General features: G+C 36.6%; 1 protein-coding gene across 1 annotated transcript in view; it reads left to right on the top strand.

The window, feature by feature from the left end:
* Window positions 1-15,887, top strand: part of ZRANB3 (zinc finger RANBP2-type containing 3) — a 35,609-nt gene extending 19,722 nt beyond the window's left edge. The window contains exons 5-21 of the mRNA XM_065750322.1: window positions 407-638; window positions 832-917; window positions 3,266-3,437; window positions 3,861-3,989; window positions 4,531-4,650; window positions 5,356-5,475; window positions 5,949-6,128; window positions 6,844-6,996; window positions 7,607-8,054; window positions 8,998-9,198; window positions 9,885-9,976; window positions 10,903-11,004; window positions 12,805-12,947; window positions 13,429-13,572; window positions 14,183-14,576; window positions 15,099-15,230; window positions 15,789-15,887. Coding sequence (XP_065606394.1) covers window positions 407-638; window positions 832-917; window positions 3,266-3,437; window positions 3,861-3,989; window positions 4,531-4,650; window positions 5,356-5,475; window positions 5,949-6,128; window positions 6,844-6,996; window positions 7,607-8,054; window positions 8,998-9,198; window positions 9,885-9,976; window positions 10,903-11,004; window positions 12,805-12,947; window positions 13,429-13,572; window positions 14,183-14,576; window positions 15,099-15,230; window positions 15,789-15,887 — 2,947 coding nt within the window. The remainder of the gene's footprint in view (window positions 1-406; window positions 639-831; window positions 918-3,265; window positions 3,438-3,860; window positions 3,990-4,530; window positions 4,651-5,355; window positions 5,476-5,948; window positions 6,129-6,843; window positions 6,997-7,606; window positions 8,055-8,997; window positions 9,199-9,884; window positions 9,977-10,902; window positions 11,005-12,804; window positions 12,948-13,428; window positions 13,573-14,182; window positions 14,577-15,098; window positions 15,231-15,788) is intronic.
* The last annotated feature ends 602 nt before the right edge of the window (window positions 15,888-16,489 follow it).

The following is a 16,489-nucleotide window of genomic DNA, read 5'->3' as shown; positions in this document are numbered from 1 at the left end:
TGTGAGAGCTATTTTCAGCACTTTTTTAAGAAAAAAAGTCTTCATCTCAAGCCACAAGGTTTTTTTCATCATATTTTCTTCTTCTGTCTCTTTGAGGAGGGGGAGTGTGAGAATGTCATGGTGTTTAGCTTGCTGGTGTTAAACCACAGTGATGTCCTCTGAAAGTGGTTATGAAATATGTGTGACTTAGAATTGTGAGATGCTATAATTTGTTTTTAATTGAATAGCCAATGTTATTAGTTAACCTAACAACTCTATAATTAACCAATCCAAAATCCATACATACCTTCTGTAAAAAAAAAAAAAAAAAAAAAAAAAGAGAAATCATCTTTCTGGAACTCCTTTGCTATATTAATTTTTCTACAATAAAAATATACTAAGACAACTTCTGAATTTTCCCTTTTAGGAGAATATCAACCAGCAAAGTGACAATTCTGGGATACGGCCTGTTAACTTCTGATGCCCAGACTTTAGTAGACACTCTGTATAGGCAGAACTTCAAGGTAGTTGTGATTGATGAATCGCACTATATGAAATCCAGAAATGCTACGCGCAGCAAGATCTTATTGCCAATTGTGCAGAAAGCCATTAGAGCTATTCTTCTTACTGGAACTCCTGCTCTAGGAAGACCTGAAGAGGTATTTAGCATCCTGTCTGATTTTGTTGTTTTGTTTTGTTTTTCTTGTTGTTTTTTTTTAGGGATAGCATCAGTAATACTGAGCATGCAGTTTTGTAATTTTCATGAATAGTGCAGCATGTAATATTTGAGAATTATTTCTGAGTAGTATTACCCTTGAAGGCAGTTTGTCACTGACACTTCTTTTTATACAGCTTTTCATGCAGATTGAAGCACTTTTTCCAAGAAGATTTGGAACTTGGAGTGAATATGCCAAAAAATACTGTGACGCTCGTCTGAGGTATTACTGTACTTGCCATACTTTCTCATGGACGTCTTTCATTTTCCTCTCATGTGAAATGAAAGAACAAATAAGTAGTGACTATTACTGTGTCTATTTGCCATCATGTTTAGAGACCCAGGGATATGAGGTGCTGTAATAGGCTGCCCAGGGAAGTTTTGGGTGCATAATCCTTGAAGATGTTCAAGACCAGGTTGAATGGGGGCCCGGACAGCCTGATCTAGTGCCCAATTCAGTGATTGGCAACCCTGCCCATGGAAGGGGGTGGAACTGGGTGATCTGTGAGGTCCTGACCACACGAAGCCATGCTATGTTACCATCTCTTCCATCAAGGTGAATTAGGGACCTTGTAGAGGAAGAGTATAAAAAATATATTGTACAAACAGAAGATAGGTTGGCAAATACATGGATTTGGTTTTCAGTGTTTAGAAATGTTTGGAAAAGGATTAAATTGACAGGAGATTTTACTTGGGGAATAAAGTAAAAGCTATTAAAGTTTGAGAGAAAGTATAAGTGCCAACATTCTGTTAAGTAAAATTATTTGCCAATTTATTTGTTAATAAGAAATGTATAGTTCTTACCTTTTGAGCTAGCATTTCAGCTAGAGCTGATTTTCTGATTCTCAGTCTTATGCTCGTGTCATGTAATAATTTATCTCTTTTTATTATGGGATCCAGTCTTTTTGCTGTCCTGCAACAATTGGGGAAAATAAGATCAAATATTAGATTAACCAAACCAAAGGAGAGAAAGGTTTCAAAAGCACTGTAATATGCTTTTAGTTCTGTTTGAGGGATTGAATATGGGCACTGTATGAAGGTATAAGAGGAAAAGAACCTTTAAAAGATTTATTACCTATGATTTATATTTTATATTAAAAACATTAGTTTTTGTAAGCTAAATTGGCTAGCATTCAATTTTACAGTAATAATTTCACTTTAATGTAACTTGGACATTTTTTTCCTCCATTGTATGTGTTTTACCAGCATTTAACTTCTAATAACATAGAAGGGTGCTGTCTAATTTTCAGACAGATAAATGCTATTTTTTTCCATGGTGTTTTGACTGAATGCATCTAATTTTCACACCACAAGTGTGCGTGGGTACAGCGTGGTTCACTACTCAATCATAGATGATTATCTTATTTTTGGAATACCATAAGTATAATGAAAATCAAATCTGGGTTAGCAAGCTCTCAACAAATAATATTGTCATGACTTGGCTGGAACTTAACGTCCTGTGGTTATCTACTTGATAGCTTTATTTTATGCAGAACTTTACTTGAAAATGCTTTTTACATTTTTGCCCTCATCCTTACAAACAGACTGAACTACTCAGTTGTTTATGGACACCTATTTTCAGCTACCATTTCTTACATCCCCAGTGGTCATGTTGGAGGGATGAATCCTTTCTAAGGCCAGACAAAGACTATAGAAGAGATAAGAGCAAAAGTTGTAGCTGTCTTCCATCTGTCTAGCAGTCTGAGCAAGTTACAGCATTACTTTGCCAGTGTAGAAATGATTCCTTGCCTCCTTTCCGAACTGATGATAAGCAGCCATCTGAAATCAGCAGCAGCTTAAGCCCAGCAAAGCTTATTCCTAAAAATAAATATATTTTTTTTAATTTTTACCAATGTAATTACATACTCTCCTATTCTTGAGAAATACCACCTGGGCTTTTCTCCAAACCCAGCAGAATCTGCCATGCTACTTGTTGCTTCTTGACAATATTGACACAGAAAAGCTATTTGCAACATATCCTTGTAAATAAAAGAAAGAGAAAGAAACACAGTTATTAATTTGTTTCTCTGTTTTAACCTTGAGCTTTATAACTTTTAATCTACTTCCCATATTTAGCTTTGGTTTTTTAATACAATTACATTTAAAACTGGAACATTTCGCTTTGAATCCTGAATGTTAATGACAGGGAGTTCAGATGGGAGAGCAAAGGAATTTTATTGATGTTCTTTGCAGCATTTGTGATAATTGCTTTATCAGCTGTTACCCTCTGTAATATAATAAAGGGGCATTGTGGTAGATTCTTCTGCTGGAATAGACCTGGAAAATTCATGTGTACAAAGGGAAGCCTAGATGGGATGAGACAGAGGACTTTGTCTGATGGGGGAGTCAAGTCTGTGGGTTAGAAACAGAAAGAGCTCTGACTTGAGTGTTGGAAGGAGTCAGACAGAAAGCAATCACCTCTCTGGCATAACCAGGAACATTGAATCTAGCTATCCTAAATGCCTTCGTATCTAACTGTGTCTTAAAATTAGTCATGCACTGAAGATTTCTATTGGATTTGGACTATCTAGCGTTTACCAATCAATATTGATTTTTTTTTTTCATTTTCAGATTCTTTGGTAAAAGAAAACAATGGGACTGTAGAGGAGCTTCAAATTTAAAAGAACTACATCAACTTTTAAGAGAAATAATGATCAGAAGACTGAAGAATGATGTTCTAACACAATTACCTCCCAAAGTTAGACAGCGTATTCCATTTGACCTCCCACAAGCAGCAGCTAAGGTGAATTTTCCACATCAGCTAAAAGGACATTTGTTAGTAAATGTCTATGTACTCATATATATTTATATATGTATTTATATAAGCATGTGTGTTATATTCTGCCATTCTTTGTAACACATATAGCACAGCATCTTTATCTTTTTTTTAATTGTAATATGAAAAATATGAGTATGTCATTCTGAGGAGGGATAAAATAATGACAAAATTGACCCTAATTTTAATACAACCTTCTTTTCTTCTCTCATTTTCAATAGGTATTGAATACTAGAATTACTTTTAGACAGATCTGATAGCGGTCTCAGAAGTACTCCATCCCTAAACATTTTGTTGAAGTCAGTGTTGTGGGTAGAGCATACTTCGTAGTTTCTGACATATCTGTAGACTAGTACATCTATCTAACCACTGATCTCTTTTACCAATTAGAATTTGAATACCACTTTTGAAGAGTGGGAGAAATTAATGAGGAAGCTGAATTCTGAGCCCACTGACAGCCATTTTGTTGAAGTCATGAGTCTAATCACACGCATGTATAAGGAAACAGCCATTGCCAAGGTAAGTGTAGGAGTATTTCTTTAATATATATTTTAATTTTTCCATGTGTTTTCACTTAATAAAATTAGTTGCGTTGTAGGAATACACAGAAGGTGAATACTCCAGGAACATATCTGTGTGTGGGCAGCTGGTGCAGCCGACTGACCCAGTTGGCTTGTGTTACAGGAGGCTGCTGATGCAGCCCTTCTTATGCAGACTGCTCTGTCAATACTGGTTCTCTGCATGGATAAATGAAAAAGAATAATCCCCTCTAACTGGTCTCTCTATTTTATCAGATGAAACACCTGTTCTGTATTTCCCTCTTATCCTTAAGGTGTGAGAATTTTTCTCTAAAGAAATGGGATAGGTTTAGCTATTAAGACATAAACTTGCACTAATTTTTTTAAACATAATTTTAATTTTTATTATTATTATTAACAGTAGTGTTTGATAAAATCTCAAATGGGTAACAAATAGAACGGCCACTTAGGTATTGAAGTGAAAGCTGTTGTTTTGCACATTTTATATATCTAACTGATGAAAACATCCTCTCTTACTCAAGGCAGGAGCCGTAAAGGACTATATCAAAATGATGCTTGAAAATGACAAACTGAAGTTTCTGGTTTTTGCTCACCACTTAAGCATGCTTCAAGCTTGTACGGAGGCAGTTGTAGAAAATAAGGTAATTATTTAACAAATGTGCACTCATTTAATTTCAGACTCAGTAAATACATAACAGCTGTGCTTAAATTGAGTAGAGCTATCTGTATGTGGAAGAATTTAAGGAGCTTAAGTATATAAAGGTCAGCACCTGTGTATTAAAAAGACTGCAGGATTTTGAAGAAATGTTTTGTATGTGGGGACATTTGGTATGATACTTCATCACTGAGGCAGTGTTGTAGGCACTTGTTTCCCAAGGTTTTTCATTGATATGCTTCTGTCTGCTTTTGGAATGGAGAATAGATGTTTGTTTGCTGTTGTTGGTGTTTTGCTTTGGTTGTTTTTTTCAAAATACTGTCATCTTACCTGAATGTTTAATTCACAACAGATCACTTCCATGTTATTGGTCGTGGACTCAACCATTGCTAGGGAAAATTGGCTAACATCACTATTTAACCACAAGCTATTCATTTGCAAGTGCTTACAATTTTAATAAATCGAGAAAATTGCAGATTCTTATGCAGAATATTCAATTTTAAGAGCCTGTGTTTATTCTTGTTTCTTAGAAATAGGTAGTACTAAGTCTACAATCTCCTAGATAAAAAGTAAAAAACTACTTTGTCTGGAATAGAGCAGATGTTTTTGTATTTTTGAGGGGAAGAAGGTGGTTGGATCAAAAAAGGGGCAGGGATGATTTCATTTCTTTATCTGTTATAATCTGTTACAGGTTCGCTATATACGTATAGATGGAAGTGTTCCTTCTGCAGAAAGAATACATCTTGTTAATCAATTTCAGAAGGATCCTGATACTCGTGTTGCTATTTTGAGCATTCAGGCAGCTGGTCAGGTAGGATTAAAAAAACACGAAGTTAAATAAGATGGAAACAAATGTTATTATTAAAGTTATTTACTGAAGGCAATTCGTGTAATACATCTTCTGCAGAGTCATGTTAACTGTTTTAAGCCTCCATTGAAATTACATGAGCAAAATCAACATAAGCAGCAGTGTCTCATGCTTGAATAATTTGTAAAAGCAGCAGCAACAACTGAAAACGACAGAAAAAAACTGCACCTTCTGTCTGGAAGGATCAGATCAATAAAAAGTAACATTTATTTCCATAATGAGGAGCAGTATGCAGCCTTTGCACAACACTGCAGTGTTTTCTGAACCTTACTAACATCCACCTGAAATAAGTGTAGAAGGCTGATTTCATGTCCAGGTGGTCCCTCTTGTTTACATTTAAAGCTGTTCTGTGCAGCGTGTAGATTTATGGGGAGAATCTTTTTTCTAAATTGCATCTACTGTCTTCTTTTGTTTAGGGTTTAACTTTCACTGCTGCTACTCACGTTGTGTTTGCTGAGTTGTATTGGGATCCAGGCCATATTAAGCAAGCAGAAGACAGAGCTCACCAGATTGGGCAGTGCAATTCTGTGAATATTCACTTCCTTATAGCAAAAGGAACATTGGATCCTCTTATGTGGGCAATGCTGAATCGCAAGGTGTGTGTAGAACAGAACCAAATAATTGGGGACTCACTATGCTTTAGATAGCACTGAAGTGCAAGTGGCAAATAACATTCTAGATAAGACAAATCTAGGGATCTAAGATTGCCAGTTATCAAAATGAACATTTGTTCTAAATTAACATTTCCTACATTTTTTTTCTCCATTTAAAATTCCAAGATAAATAATGTCATTCTGATGAAATGAATAGAATGTTTCACGTTTGTAGGTTTTTCCTTTCTTTTAACTTTTTGTTGCTCAAATTTCTCCATTTATAATTTAAAGGCTTTTCTGCACAATCAAAGAAGATAGAGATTTTTTTAATTGAATGAATGATGTACCTTACCAAACTTTGTCTGAGAAACAGGAGCATTCCCAAGTAATTTTTCTCGAACAAACCCAAGATCCAAGTAATCTTAACTTCTTCTGCCATTAGGCATTCTTTCATTATTTGGAAGGTTACAGGACTAAAAATTATTTGTCTGTTTTGCCTTTTTGACCTTTCAGTAGACATTGATACCATGCATTGTTTTTGATAGCTGAGGTGCGTTTTGATTGTTTTAATCACTAACATTATTTTGAATTACTGCAGATATTCTCTTTTTCTTTTGCAAACTTAGTTCAGCAGTTTTAACAAACTTAATGCATTTAGACAAATAAATTTGTTCCAACCTGTAAATTCTTCAGAGCCTTTACGCAAGTGTTTCTGCAGGCCAAGGTTACAGGCAGCACCTTGAATGGCAAAAAAGAGAAAATTCAAGCTGAAGAAGGTGATAAGGAGAAATGGGATTTTTTGAGTTTTGCTGAAACTTGGACCCCTAGTGAAAGTGTGGAAGATCTCCAAAATGAACTTCTGTTTACACATGTAAGATTCATGTTTTTAATTATTCTTTCATTAAAAAAAAATTAACCATTTTTCACTCAAGTTTTGTGTGCACTGCAGAATTTACTAATGGAGAAATACTATATGAGTGGGAAAAACCTGAGTTCAGATTCAGAAAGTTAGTCTGAAGAAAGTGATCTGTTGGGTAGAGATATAATCTGCGTGCTTTGAATAGTTGCTTGCATTGTTTTTCATGTGATTGACTCACCCTCAGAGTCTCATAAGAAAATGTAATTTCTGTTTCAAATTCAGTTTTCTTAATAGGCATTTAAATTCAGCACAGTTATTTTGAAAACATGGTTTGAAAGCTTTTCCTTGTAATAGACATCGTCAGAAAACATACACCTTGTTATCTGTTCTGTGTATTTGCTTTCTTTATTGCTATTGCAGAATTTTGATAAGAATATTGCAAATAATTTTTAGGAAGCAGAACAATGTTGAATTGCTTTTTATGCTGTTTCTGCTTGAAGGAAAATATATTTTGTTTTTATCTCCAAACTAGCTTCCTGTTTTAGAGAGCACTACTAATTTAAACCGATCCTAATGTGGTAATTATAAAGATAGCTTTAAGTATTTCTTTCCTCTTTCCTAGTTTGAAAAGGAAAGACAGCATGACATACGTTCCTTCTTTTCCACAAAATCCTCCACTGTAAAGAAACGGAAAATGTTATCAGACAGTGAATCATTAAAGGTTGATGCTGAGTCTTCTCAAGCCTCAAAGGAAGAGGATTCAGAGAAGAGCAGTGAAAATCTGGATTCCAGAAGAATAAGTGATGTGGGTACAATTTGTCATGAAAGTACTTGTGAACGTGAAGCTAAAAGAGCAAGAAGCACTCCAATCAGCTCCAGTAAGAAAGAGACTTTGACTGGAAAGAAGTCCTCTTTTTCCAAAGAAAAGAACGAAGTCCTTCCTTGCAGTTCACGTACTTCAAGCAAAGGCACAGCTTTAAATAAAGTTTGGCACTGCAGTGTTTGCACTTACAGCAATAACGAATTGCTTCCTTACTGTGAAATGTGTAATTGCCCTCAGAGCAATAACGGTAAGTGCTGCAGAGGAAGCCTGCATTTTTCATTCCAGTTGTGATTAGTTTCAGAAAATAAATATTTTTAAATAGGAGTGTACATGTATACAAGCAAAGTATAAAGAATGGTATCTTTACATGAACAGATAGGTAGGTTCCTTTTAGGTGATCTTTCTTAATTTAGCTTTCCCTGAGGATCTTTTGTGTGATTCTAATTTGAAACAAACAGAGAATCGAGATGAATGTTAGCAGGATCCAAAAATGGTGAGTAAGAATATAAATTGAATTTTCTTTACAGCAGATGTAGCTCTTGGTTTCTTTGTGAAGGTTTCTGGTCATTCTGAATCCAATTAAATGGGAAAGTTTTTCTCTACCTGTCAAAACTAAATGATGTCATATAGATGGTTTTATTAACTTCAGGATTGCATAGTTGTCGTGGGAGGCGTTACCTTAAAAATACAGCATTTCTCACTCATACAGGTCAGAATAAATATCTTCTATGAAATTTAGTTCAGCTATCTGGGAGCTTAGTAAATACTTTTATAAATCTCTTTCCATGTTTAGCATTTATATTACAAAGAAAGGAATAAGTTTTGGTTTTTTTTCCTCTTTAAATCTCTGCCTGATTTAGTAAAGACAACTTCTTAATTTCTTAAGTACGTATAAATGCTGGAAAACTGTTAAATGTATTTATGGTGTACAATAGATGTGTGCAGTAGATGATTGCCAACTGTTTGTTTCCATTAATTTTGACATAAAGCTAAGTGCACAAAATGGTCCATGTGTTTATTCTCCTAATATCAAAGGTAGCACTGTTTCCATAGTTGATTGAACCATTGTATCATTAGAGAATATAACTCAGTGTCTCTGTATTTCAGTTACTTAGTTTTTGTCCATCCATTTATTGACTAGCTGTTAGTTTATCAGGAGAGTATAAATGATCACTTTTCTCTCTCTATAGCTGGGAGAAACTCAGAAGTCCCTGCTGGCCAGAATGAAGAATCCATGTCAAAAGAGTCCAGAAGAGATGAACAGAGAGCAGCCTGTGATGCTGAAGATGGAAGAGAAGATTTGGAGGAATCGGTGACCCAGCAATCTGAAGTCAGTGAAAAAGAAGCTGTTAAAATCAAAAGTGAAGAAAATGAAAGAAGGTGTGGAGAAGGTAACAGGGGACTCCTTTGAAAAAAAAATAAAAATAAAAAAAGATAAGGGTGACAGTATTCTGTCTGTGGAACTGTATTAACTGCCTCTGGCATGAAAAAGAACTTGTGAAGTGTGAAAGATAGACTAGCGTATGATTTCCTTGTTTTAATGTGGGTTGTTTATTGAATTTTGATGTCTAAACCCACTCTTTATACAAAGCCTGAGGAAGTTGAGAGGTTTTGTTTAACAAAGCAATTATGTCAAACTTGCAGCTGTAAAACCTAAGCTACAACGTATTGTTTTTTTGAAGTTTATGATGGCTTGTGTTCAGGATAGCCACAGGTAAAGGGAATGTTGGGTAATTCAGGAGAAACAAGATTATCTCCTGGAAAAAATCAGGAGAACTCAAATATCTTAATAGTTTGTTGCTTGCATTGTGTGCATCTCATGAAGTTCTGGAATTAGATGTAGAATCCTAGTGTGGTATATATACTCTCTTGGAGTTTGTACCACGCTTCCCAAAAACTTGGAGGTGGGGGAAAAGGGTAAAAAGTAAAAAAAAGATTTATAGTGTTCATACAATAATTCGTTTATAGGCACATGAAATCAGGAAATTTCACAAATAACAGGTGTGGTAATATTTTTAGTATCTGAACAGACTAAATAAAGAAATCCTTTTAATTTTGACATTGCTTCTCTGTGTAGGATATTTAGGTCAATCAGATGCATTTCTAGTATACGATGGGCTAACGTTCTGTGCAAGCAGGAATACAGATAGAATTCACCTCTATACAAAGGTAAAGCTGAAATAAGCATGTTGTTATCGCTTCAAAATTACGTAATTTAGCATCTTAGTTAGCATGTCTTTCTTCTGTTTGTAACTACTGTGCTATTCCAAAATATTTTTAGAGTTACAGTAATCAATGAATCTTTCCAGTCTAAATAGGTAAATAAAATATTGCCCCCACACTTTCTGAAAGGTACATGTTGATGCTGTGTATAGATCAGTAAAGACTTGAATAAAATGCATTATCATTGATCTGTAATGGTAATGGAAAGAGAAACAAGCAGTTATTAATTTTTTAGGTCATTTTTACATGAGAAATCATGATCCCTTCTATTTTGGGCTGGAAGCCTTCATTTAGAAAATTTCTTCAGAGCTACTGAATGAGCGAGTGCCATGATACATGATACACTGGGGAAATCTGCTTTAATTCCTTCTCTCAAATTTCTGTGAGTCGCTGCTAAGTCCCTGGGTCATAAAATGCTCTGGGGATAATTTGTTCCCTACAAATAGAGTATAACTTGTTCATACTTAGAAAAAAGCAAAATAAAATTCTGATTTTATTTTGTAATGAAGTTACATTCTTCACTCTATAATTATTCATTTCACTTGGAAACTCAATCAAGTGATTTTCAATTTCAGTTTATTACTTTAAGGCATTTCGTCTCTGAGCTATTTCTAAAGGAAAAAAAAACGTGTTTCAAATAGTAAATTTTTGCCCTGTTTACTTCTGGATATATTAATGTGAATCACGTGTCTTGCACCCACAATACTGTCCTGTTTGTAATTAACCATGTGATTTAGTATTTGTTCCTGGAAAACTCGTAATGCTGAGGATCTAAATTTGGTTGAAAGAGGAGGAGAATCCATTTGAAACAGATTTCTCTTTTCTAGATTGTAGTGCATTCTGTCTGTAAACAAAACTGTCTGTTTGTGTAGGATGGTGAACCACTGAATCTGAATTTCATTCCATTGGACATACAGCTGGATAACTGGGAGGATTTACCAGAGAACTTCCAACATAAACGAAATCGTTCAGTGGTAAGTACAAATTCTGCTGGCACAATAATAGAGTAGTTGATGTGGAGTATTTGGGCTTTTTATTTTATTTTATTTTATTTTTAATAAATGCAGAACACTCCCAGGACTTGGGGCCTAGACATGGTTTCGTTAATGCAAGCAGATCTCGTAAATGTTGATGCAAATATTTATTATGTAGACTCCTTTTCTGGCAGATTGTCATACCTCCTGTTAACATTTCTGTAGATGGAATCAACCAGGCATTGTTTAATTTCTCATTTGCAGGACTAGTAACTAGCATTTGTAAGTCATCAAAATAGCATTTTAAAGGCTGTACGTTGTGTGGTGAATGATGAGTAAGTGCTGGGTTGTATCAGAGCTGCGGTTTTGCTAGAGCAGGCTTTGTTAGAAGACCAAAGGACAAAACAAGAGACAACATTCAAAACAGTGTAGGGCAAAACTCCACTGAGATATGTGGCTTCAGTTATTTAAGAGTAACAATCAGGTTTGTATTGGTGTTGTAAGACATGAACGTTGTCAAACCAAGTACTCACACTAATGAAGTCCAGAATTTAAATCGAACTTGCGATGTTATTGGTTGGAAACAGTCAATATTTCATCCGTTTAAGGAGGTGTATAATTTGGAAAACCAGATTCTATCATGTAGGAACAAGACTTTTTAGTAGCTTCTCCAACAAGGCAGGAACTTAGATTTGTAGGTCAAATTCCTGACTGATTCAGCCAAGAGTTATCTGAATCACCTGATAAGTGGGTAACAGAGATGTTGCCAAAGAATTTCAGAGCTACTTACTGACTGAGAAGACATGTTAAGAATGACATGTTTCTGGGCAGGAGGTAATACTGCTTGTGGATCTTCCTATCTCTTTCCTCTGCTTTCTCTTGCAGATTAATATATCCACGTTAGTAAATGTTCCCATGTGTCTTTATATACTGCAGTTTTGCTGACTTCTTTCTTGCTGTTCTACTCAGGAAGTGAGACTGGTCAGTGCAATTCCATGTTTGTCTTGAAGAATACTTCAAGGAGAAACTCCTTTTCACATTGTAGTCTTTGAAGCATGCTCCTGGATGAGGCTGAAATCACTCGTCCATACTGCACAATGTTTTTGTGGTTACCATAGTCTATGCTCAGATACACTGTGATACTGGCTACTATGGATTGTAGCAAGTCAGCAAGGAATGGATTGGGGAAAAACAAATGGAGCAAGACTTTCATATCAGCCACTAACAGTGAAAGACATATGGTACTCATATTATTTTCTGTGGTAGAGATGAAGATGGGAAACCATTTTTCCCCTACGCATATTCTAAAGAAGGCCATGCTATAAATTCCAGATTTCTACATTGAAGTGTCTTTTTTCTCTCACAAACTTTGCTTTTCTGAAAAGCCTAGAGCAAAAGAGAGAGGGCCATTCTAATTAGAAGACTTTTGCCTGTCTATTTTTATCTATCAGGAAAGTCTTGCTTACACAAGAAAGGTTTACCTCAGACTTTATCAGGAAGCCATTCTCCTGTCATTATAGCTTAGATTAATAAAGTCCATTTGTGGTTTTATTTTCTACCTTCTGAAGCAGCACACATCTCTGTCATAGCAAAACTGTAATTGTAGACCACATCAAAGCAGTCTTAAGTTCATCAGCAGGAGAGGATGGGAGGCTGCAGCTTGCACAAGGTTTGACTTGAAGGGGCCATCTCTGGTCATACTAATTTTTTTTTCCAGCTAGTTTGGAATATATTAATTCTTAGCACCCTTTCAATGTAGTTGTTTAATATCATGCTGCTGACAGTAGCATTCTCCCCCAGATACTGAGGTTTGTGAAAGAATGGAGTCATCTAACAGCAATGAAACAGAGAATTGTCAGAAAAAGTGGTCAGCTGTTTTGTAGTCCTATTCATGCTGCAGAGGAGTTGTCTAAAAAGCAGTCAGCAGTAAGCAGCACAAAAAGGTATGTGTCTTTATTTTTCTTCCACTTGTTAATTTCTGCAGGAAGTTTTGATGTATTTAATGTGTGGAATGAAACCAAAGACTATAAATGGGTTGTTCAGTGACTGTCTCACAGTGACAAACAGATTTGACTGAGCACACAGATAAATGTGCTGGAATGGAAGTATCTGCTTCCCTGTCTGTCACTGTGTCACATTCAGTAGCTATTCTGGCTTTCTGCTTTGTGTATTTAAGCAGGTGGAGCTCACTAGAGATTGAGGAAAACTCATTACCTTTAGGGTCTTGTAAGAAAAGTAAGCTTAAAAATATCTTATTGTATTTCCTACCTGGGAGTGGGTAATAAATCATCGGTAGCCATCAGTGCTACAATCTTTTATTGATAATTTGCAGCCTTCTTCAACCCCTTTTTCATGCTCATTTTTTCTTGAAGTAATTCTTTCTGCTGTGGGTGACATTTGTAAAAACTGTTGGTTTTTTTTTAGGTATGTGACCAAGGAGGATGTAGCAGCAGCCTCACTTAGCAAAGCAGGCAGCAGTGGGGGCAGCGTGCGCCTCATCACTAGAGACAGTAGAGCTGGTCTGAAGAAAGAAAGTGCTTCTGTGGCACAACTGGGTCATTCCACAAAGTAAGTTATGTTTAATGCAAAAAAAAAAAAAAAAGTGGTGAAGCTGTTTCTTCATAGCAGCTCTGCTACCTTAAAAATAGTCTATGTTTACCTTGCTGAGCTGTAGTAGTTGGTAAGTTATAGAAAAGAAACTTGCTGAAATAGCTAATGAGCTATTAACTGTGTTAATAGTATCTGATGACATTGCTATGAGTTAATGGAGTGACAGGATGAAACAAGAAAGCAGTTACACAACTTGGTTAAGGAAGCAACAGTGTTAGCTTGAGCTCACTTGTGAACTTCAAATTGGAGAGCAAATTTTCTTCCTTTCTACCTTATAATTTAGAATAAGGTGGAAAAATTGTAAATTTTGGTCAGAAAATGCCCTTCTTTATCAGACAGGTAGTTCTTGTCTGGAAGCAAACCTTGTTTAGAGTAGGAAACTGAAAGGAAGTTACAAAAGTTGCAGAGAGAAGGCACTGTGCAGATTAACCTGACTTCGATGATCTTGATTAAAATTGGCATCTAGAGCATGAAAGATAACTAATGGAAATACACAGTGTATAAAGCAAAAAATCGTATTGCTGAGTGCCTGCTTTCGTAATAGTTGTACTTTGATCTCTGTAAACAGGTTGTTTTTGGAGAATGGAAAAAGTCCTTCAGTTCTTCCTTCCAATTGGACTGAGGCTGAAGGCTCCTCCCTCCCCAAAGGCTATTTGCAAGCTTTGGACAGTGAAGGGAACCCACTTTGTCTCCACTGTCAGCAGCCAACCACTCAGCTCAGCCAGAGCAGCCAGGCCCATGCCTGGGACACGCGGTTCTGCTCTCTTGGCTGCCAGGAGGACTTCTCAGTTCGTTCTAGTCAGAGCTACCTCAGGACTAAGGTGTTTGAAGTCGAACACGGTGTCTGCCAGTTTTGTCATCAGAATGCCCAAGAGCTTTATCTTACCGTCAGAGATGCACCTAGGAGTCAGCGTAAGAAAGTTCTGGAGAGCTCGTGGATGTCTCACCTTCCCCTGGGGCAGGTAATACCACCATGTTCAGAGTGCTCTCTGCTGATGTGTGTATTCCCATAGCAGCTGTAGGAGGTGGTTCAGGAAAATCCAGAATGGTGTTCTTGCAGGCACAAGATAGAAGGTTACCCAGCACCAAGGGCAGACCATGGGAAAGAAAACCAACAACAAAACCCTTCTCTTCAAAGACATAAACATTTTCTGATCTCTAAATGGGACAGGCATCAGAACTCTGATTCTTAGGGATGTAAATGCTGTAGCTGACTTTGATTGGAATGTGGTTATGAAACAGAATGGAGGAATGGATGCAGCAAATAGAACCAGGTTATTGCTACTTCACAGAATGCTTGGAAGGAGCTTAATAAAAACCAGTTGTCAGCCTCCCTCACTCAGAGTGCATTAAGAACTTCCCCCATTCTTCCTGGATTTTAATCACTTTTTTGCTGATTTGAAAGCAGTTCTTTCTGTACCATGCAGATGTAGCTCAGAAGGAACATCTGAGGTTTCTGTTGTCTTGCCCTTTGTTTTCTGCAGTTGAATGAAATTATAACAAACCCCACAGAAGGTCAGTTCTGGCAGGTGGATCACATCAGGCCTGTTTACAGCGGAGGAGGACAGTGTTCCCTGGAAAACCTTCAGACGTTGTGTACAGTCTGCCACAGAGAGGTCAGTGTGGTAAAGTCAGAAATCATGGCTGTCTGGCAGCTGAAAGCAACTGCCTGGTGGTAGCTTCTCTCCTCACTGACCCATCCTAGAACTGGGATGTCACTTGTAGCAAATCACAGGATTCTCTGACAGGAGAAACTAACGCTGATTTATAGGTAGCTGAGATCATGCTATTATATTTACAATGAAAAGCAGCTATTAGTCTGTATGCCTTATAAGTAATAGGCACTGCCCAGGTTATTAGTTATGTGGAAAGAAGCAACTGGTAAAAATTAAAAACCTTTACTAAGAAATACCTGATGTTACTCATTCAGGCCGTACTCAACTGATACATGCTTCTCTCTGCTGCCCCCTGTCTGTGGCACAGCACTGCTCCTTGGAGAAAGGCATCAGTGAACAGGAAAGGTTTACTCATGAATGGGAAAATGTTGCCTTAATAAACATTTGCATTTTATTCGTCATCTCCTACAAAATTAGACTGAAATCTAAAGCTATGGCCTAATGCTTTCCAGCAGTGTAATTCTGTTTTCTGACCTGACCTATCTTTCTCTTTTCCAGAGAACTGCAAAACAGGCCAAGGAAAGAAGTCAGATGAAGAGACGCTCTTTAGCTACGAAATATGGCTGTGATATCACAAAGTTTTTTGTGAAGATGTAAAATACCAAATATGCTCAGTTATGTAATGTAACTCAGGAACGATTACAGCTTGCATAGCTTTCCTCATGCACTTTAAAAAAGTAGTCTAGTATGCTGGTAGAGAAAATGTGTGAGTGAAACAAAGAATCAATCATCCAAAATGCTGATTTTCATTGGACCTGGAAGAATGCATGTAAGGTACTGGATCACAGTTACATTTTTACAGCCCTGCAGTTTAAAGCTGAATTTCTGTGTAACCTCAGTGCAGTTTTGAAGTACTCTGATTTTCATATTAGTTCACTTACAGCTACAGGAATTGGAGGAAGCACAGCTGAAATTCGTGTTAAGTCTTACAGTGTGCAGCCATAGTGGGATATTCAGGACCAGGGAACTATCTTAAATTATTCCCTTTATTCACATAATCAAAAGATACTGGAGAAAATACAGGCTCTGCTCTCTGTTGTGACAGCAACAATGCGGGTGATTTGTTTCTTCTAAAACTGTCTGATAACTACATGCCTAAGTCAGTAGCAGCCCTGGGAAAGGGCTGTTAAATGCCTGCTAGTTTCACTTGACTTGGTGAAGAAAATCTGGCACTTTCTGTTCATGTTTATTGAAGTACC

Source organism: Cyrtonyx montezumae, unplaced genomic scaffold (assembly GCF_038088225.1).
Source record: "Cyrtonyx montezumae isolate F1298 unplaced genomic scaffold, pur_monq_1.0 scaffold_7, whole genome shotgun sequence".
Taxonomy (NCBI): Eukaryota; Metazoa; Chordata; class Aves; order Galliformes; family Odontophoridae; genus Cyrtonyx; species Cyrtonyx montezumae.
The sequence above is the reverse complement of the archived record's forward strand: the minus strand, read 5'-3'. Positions and strand labels throughout refer to the sequence as shown.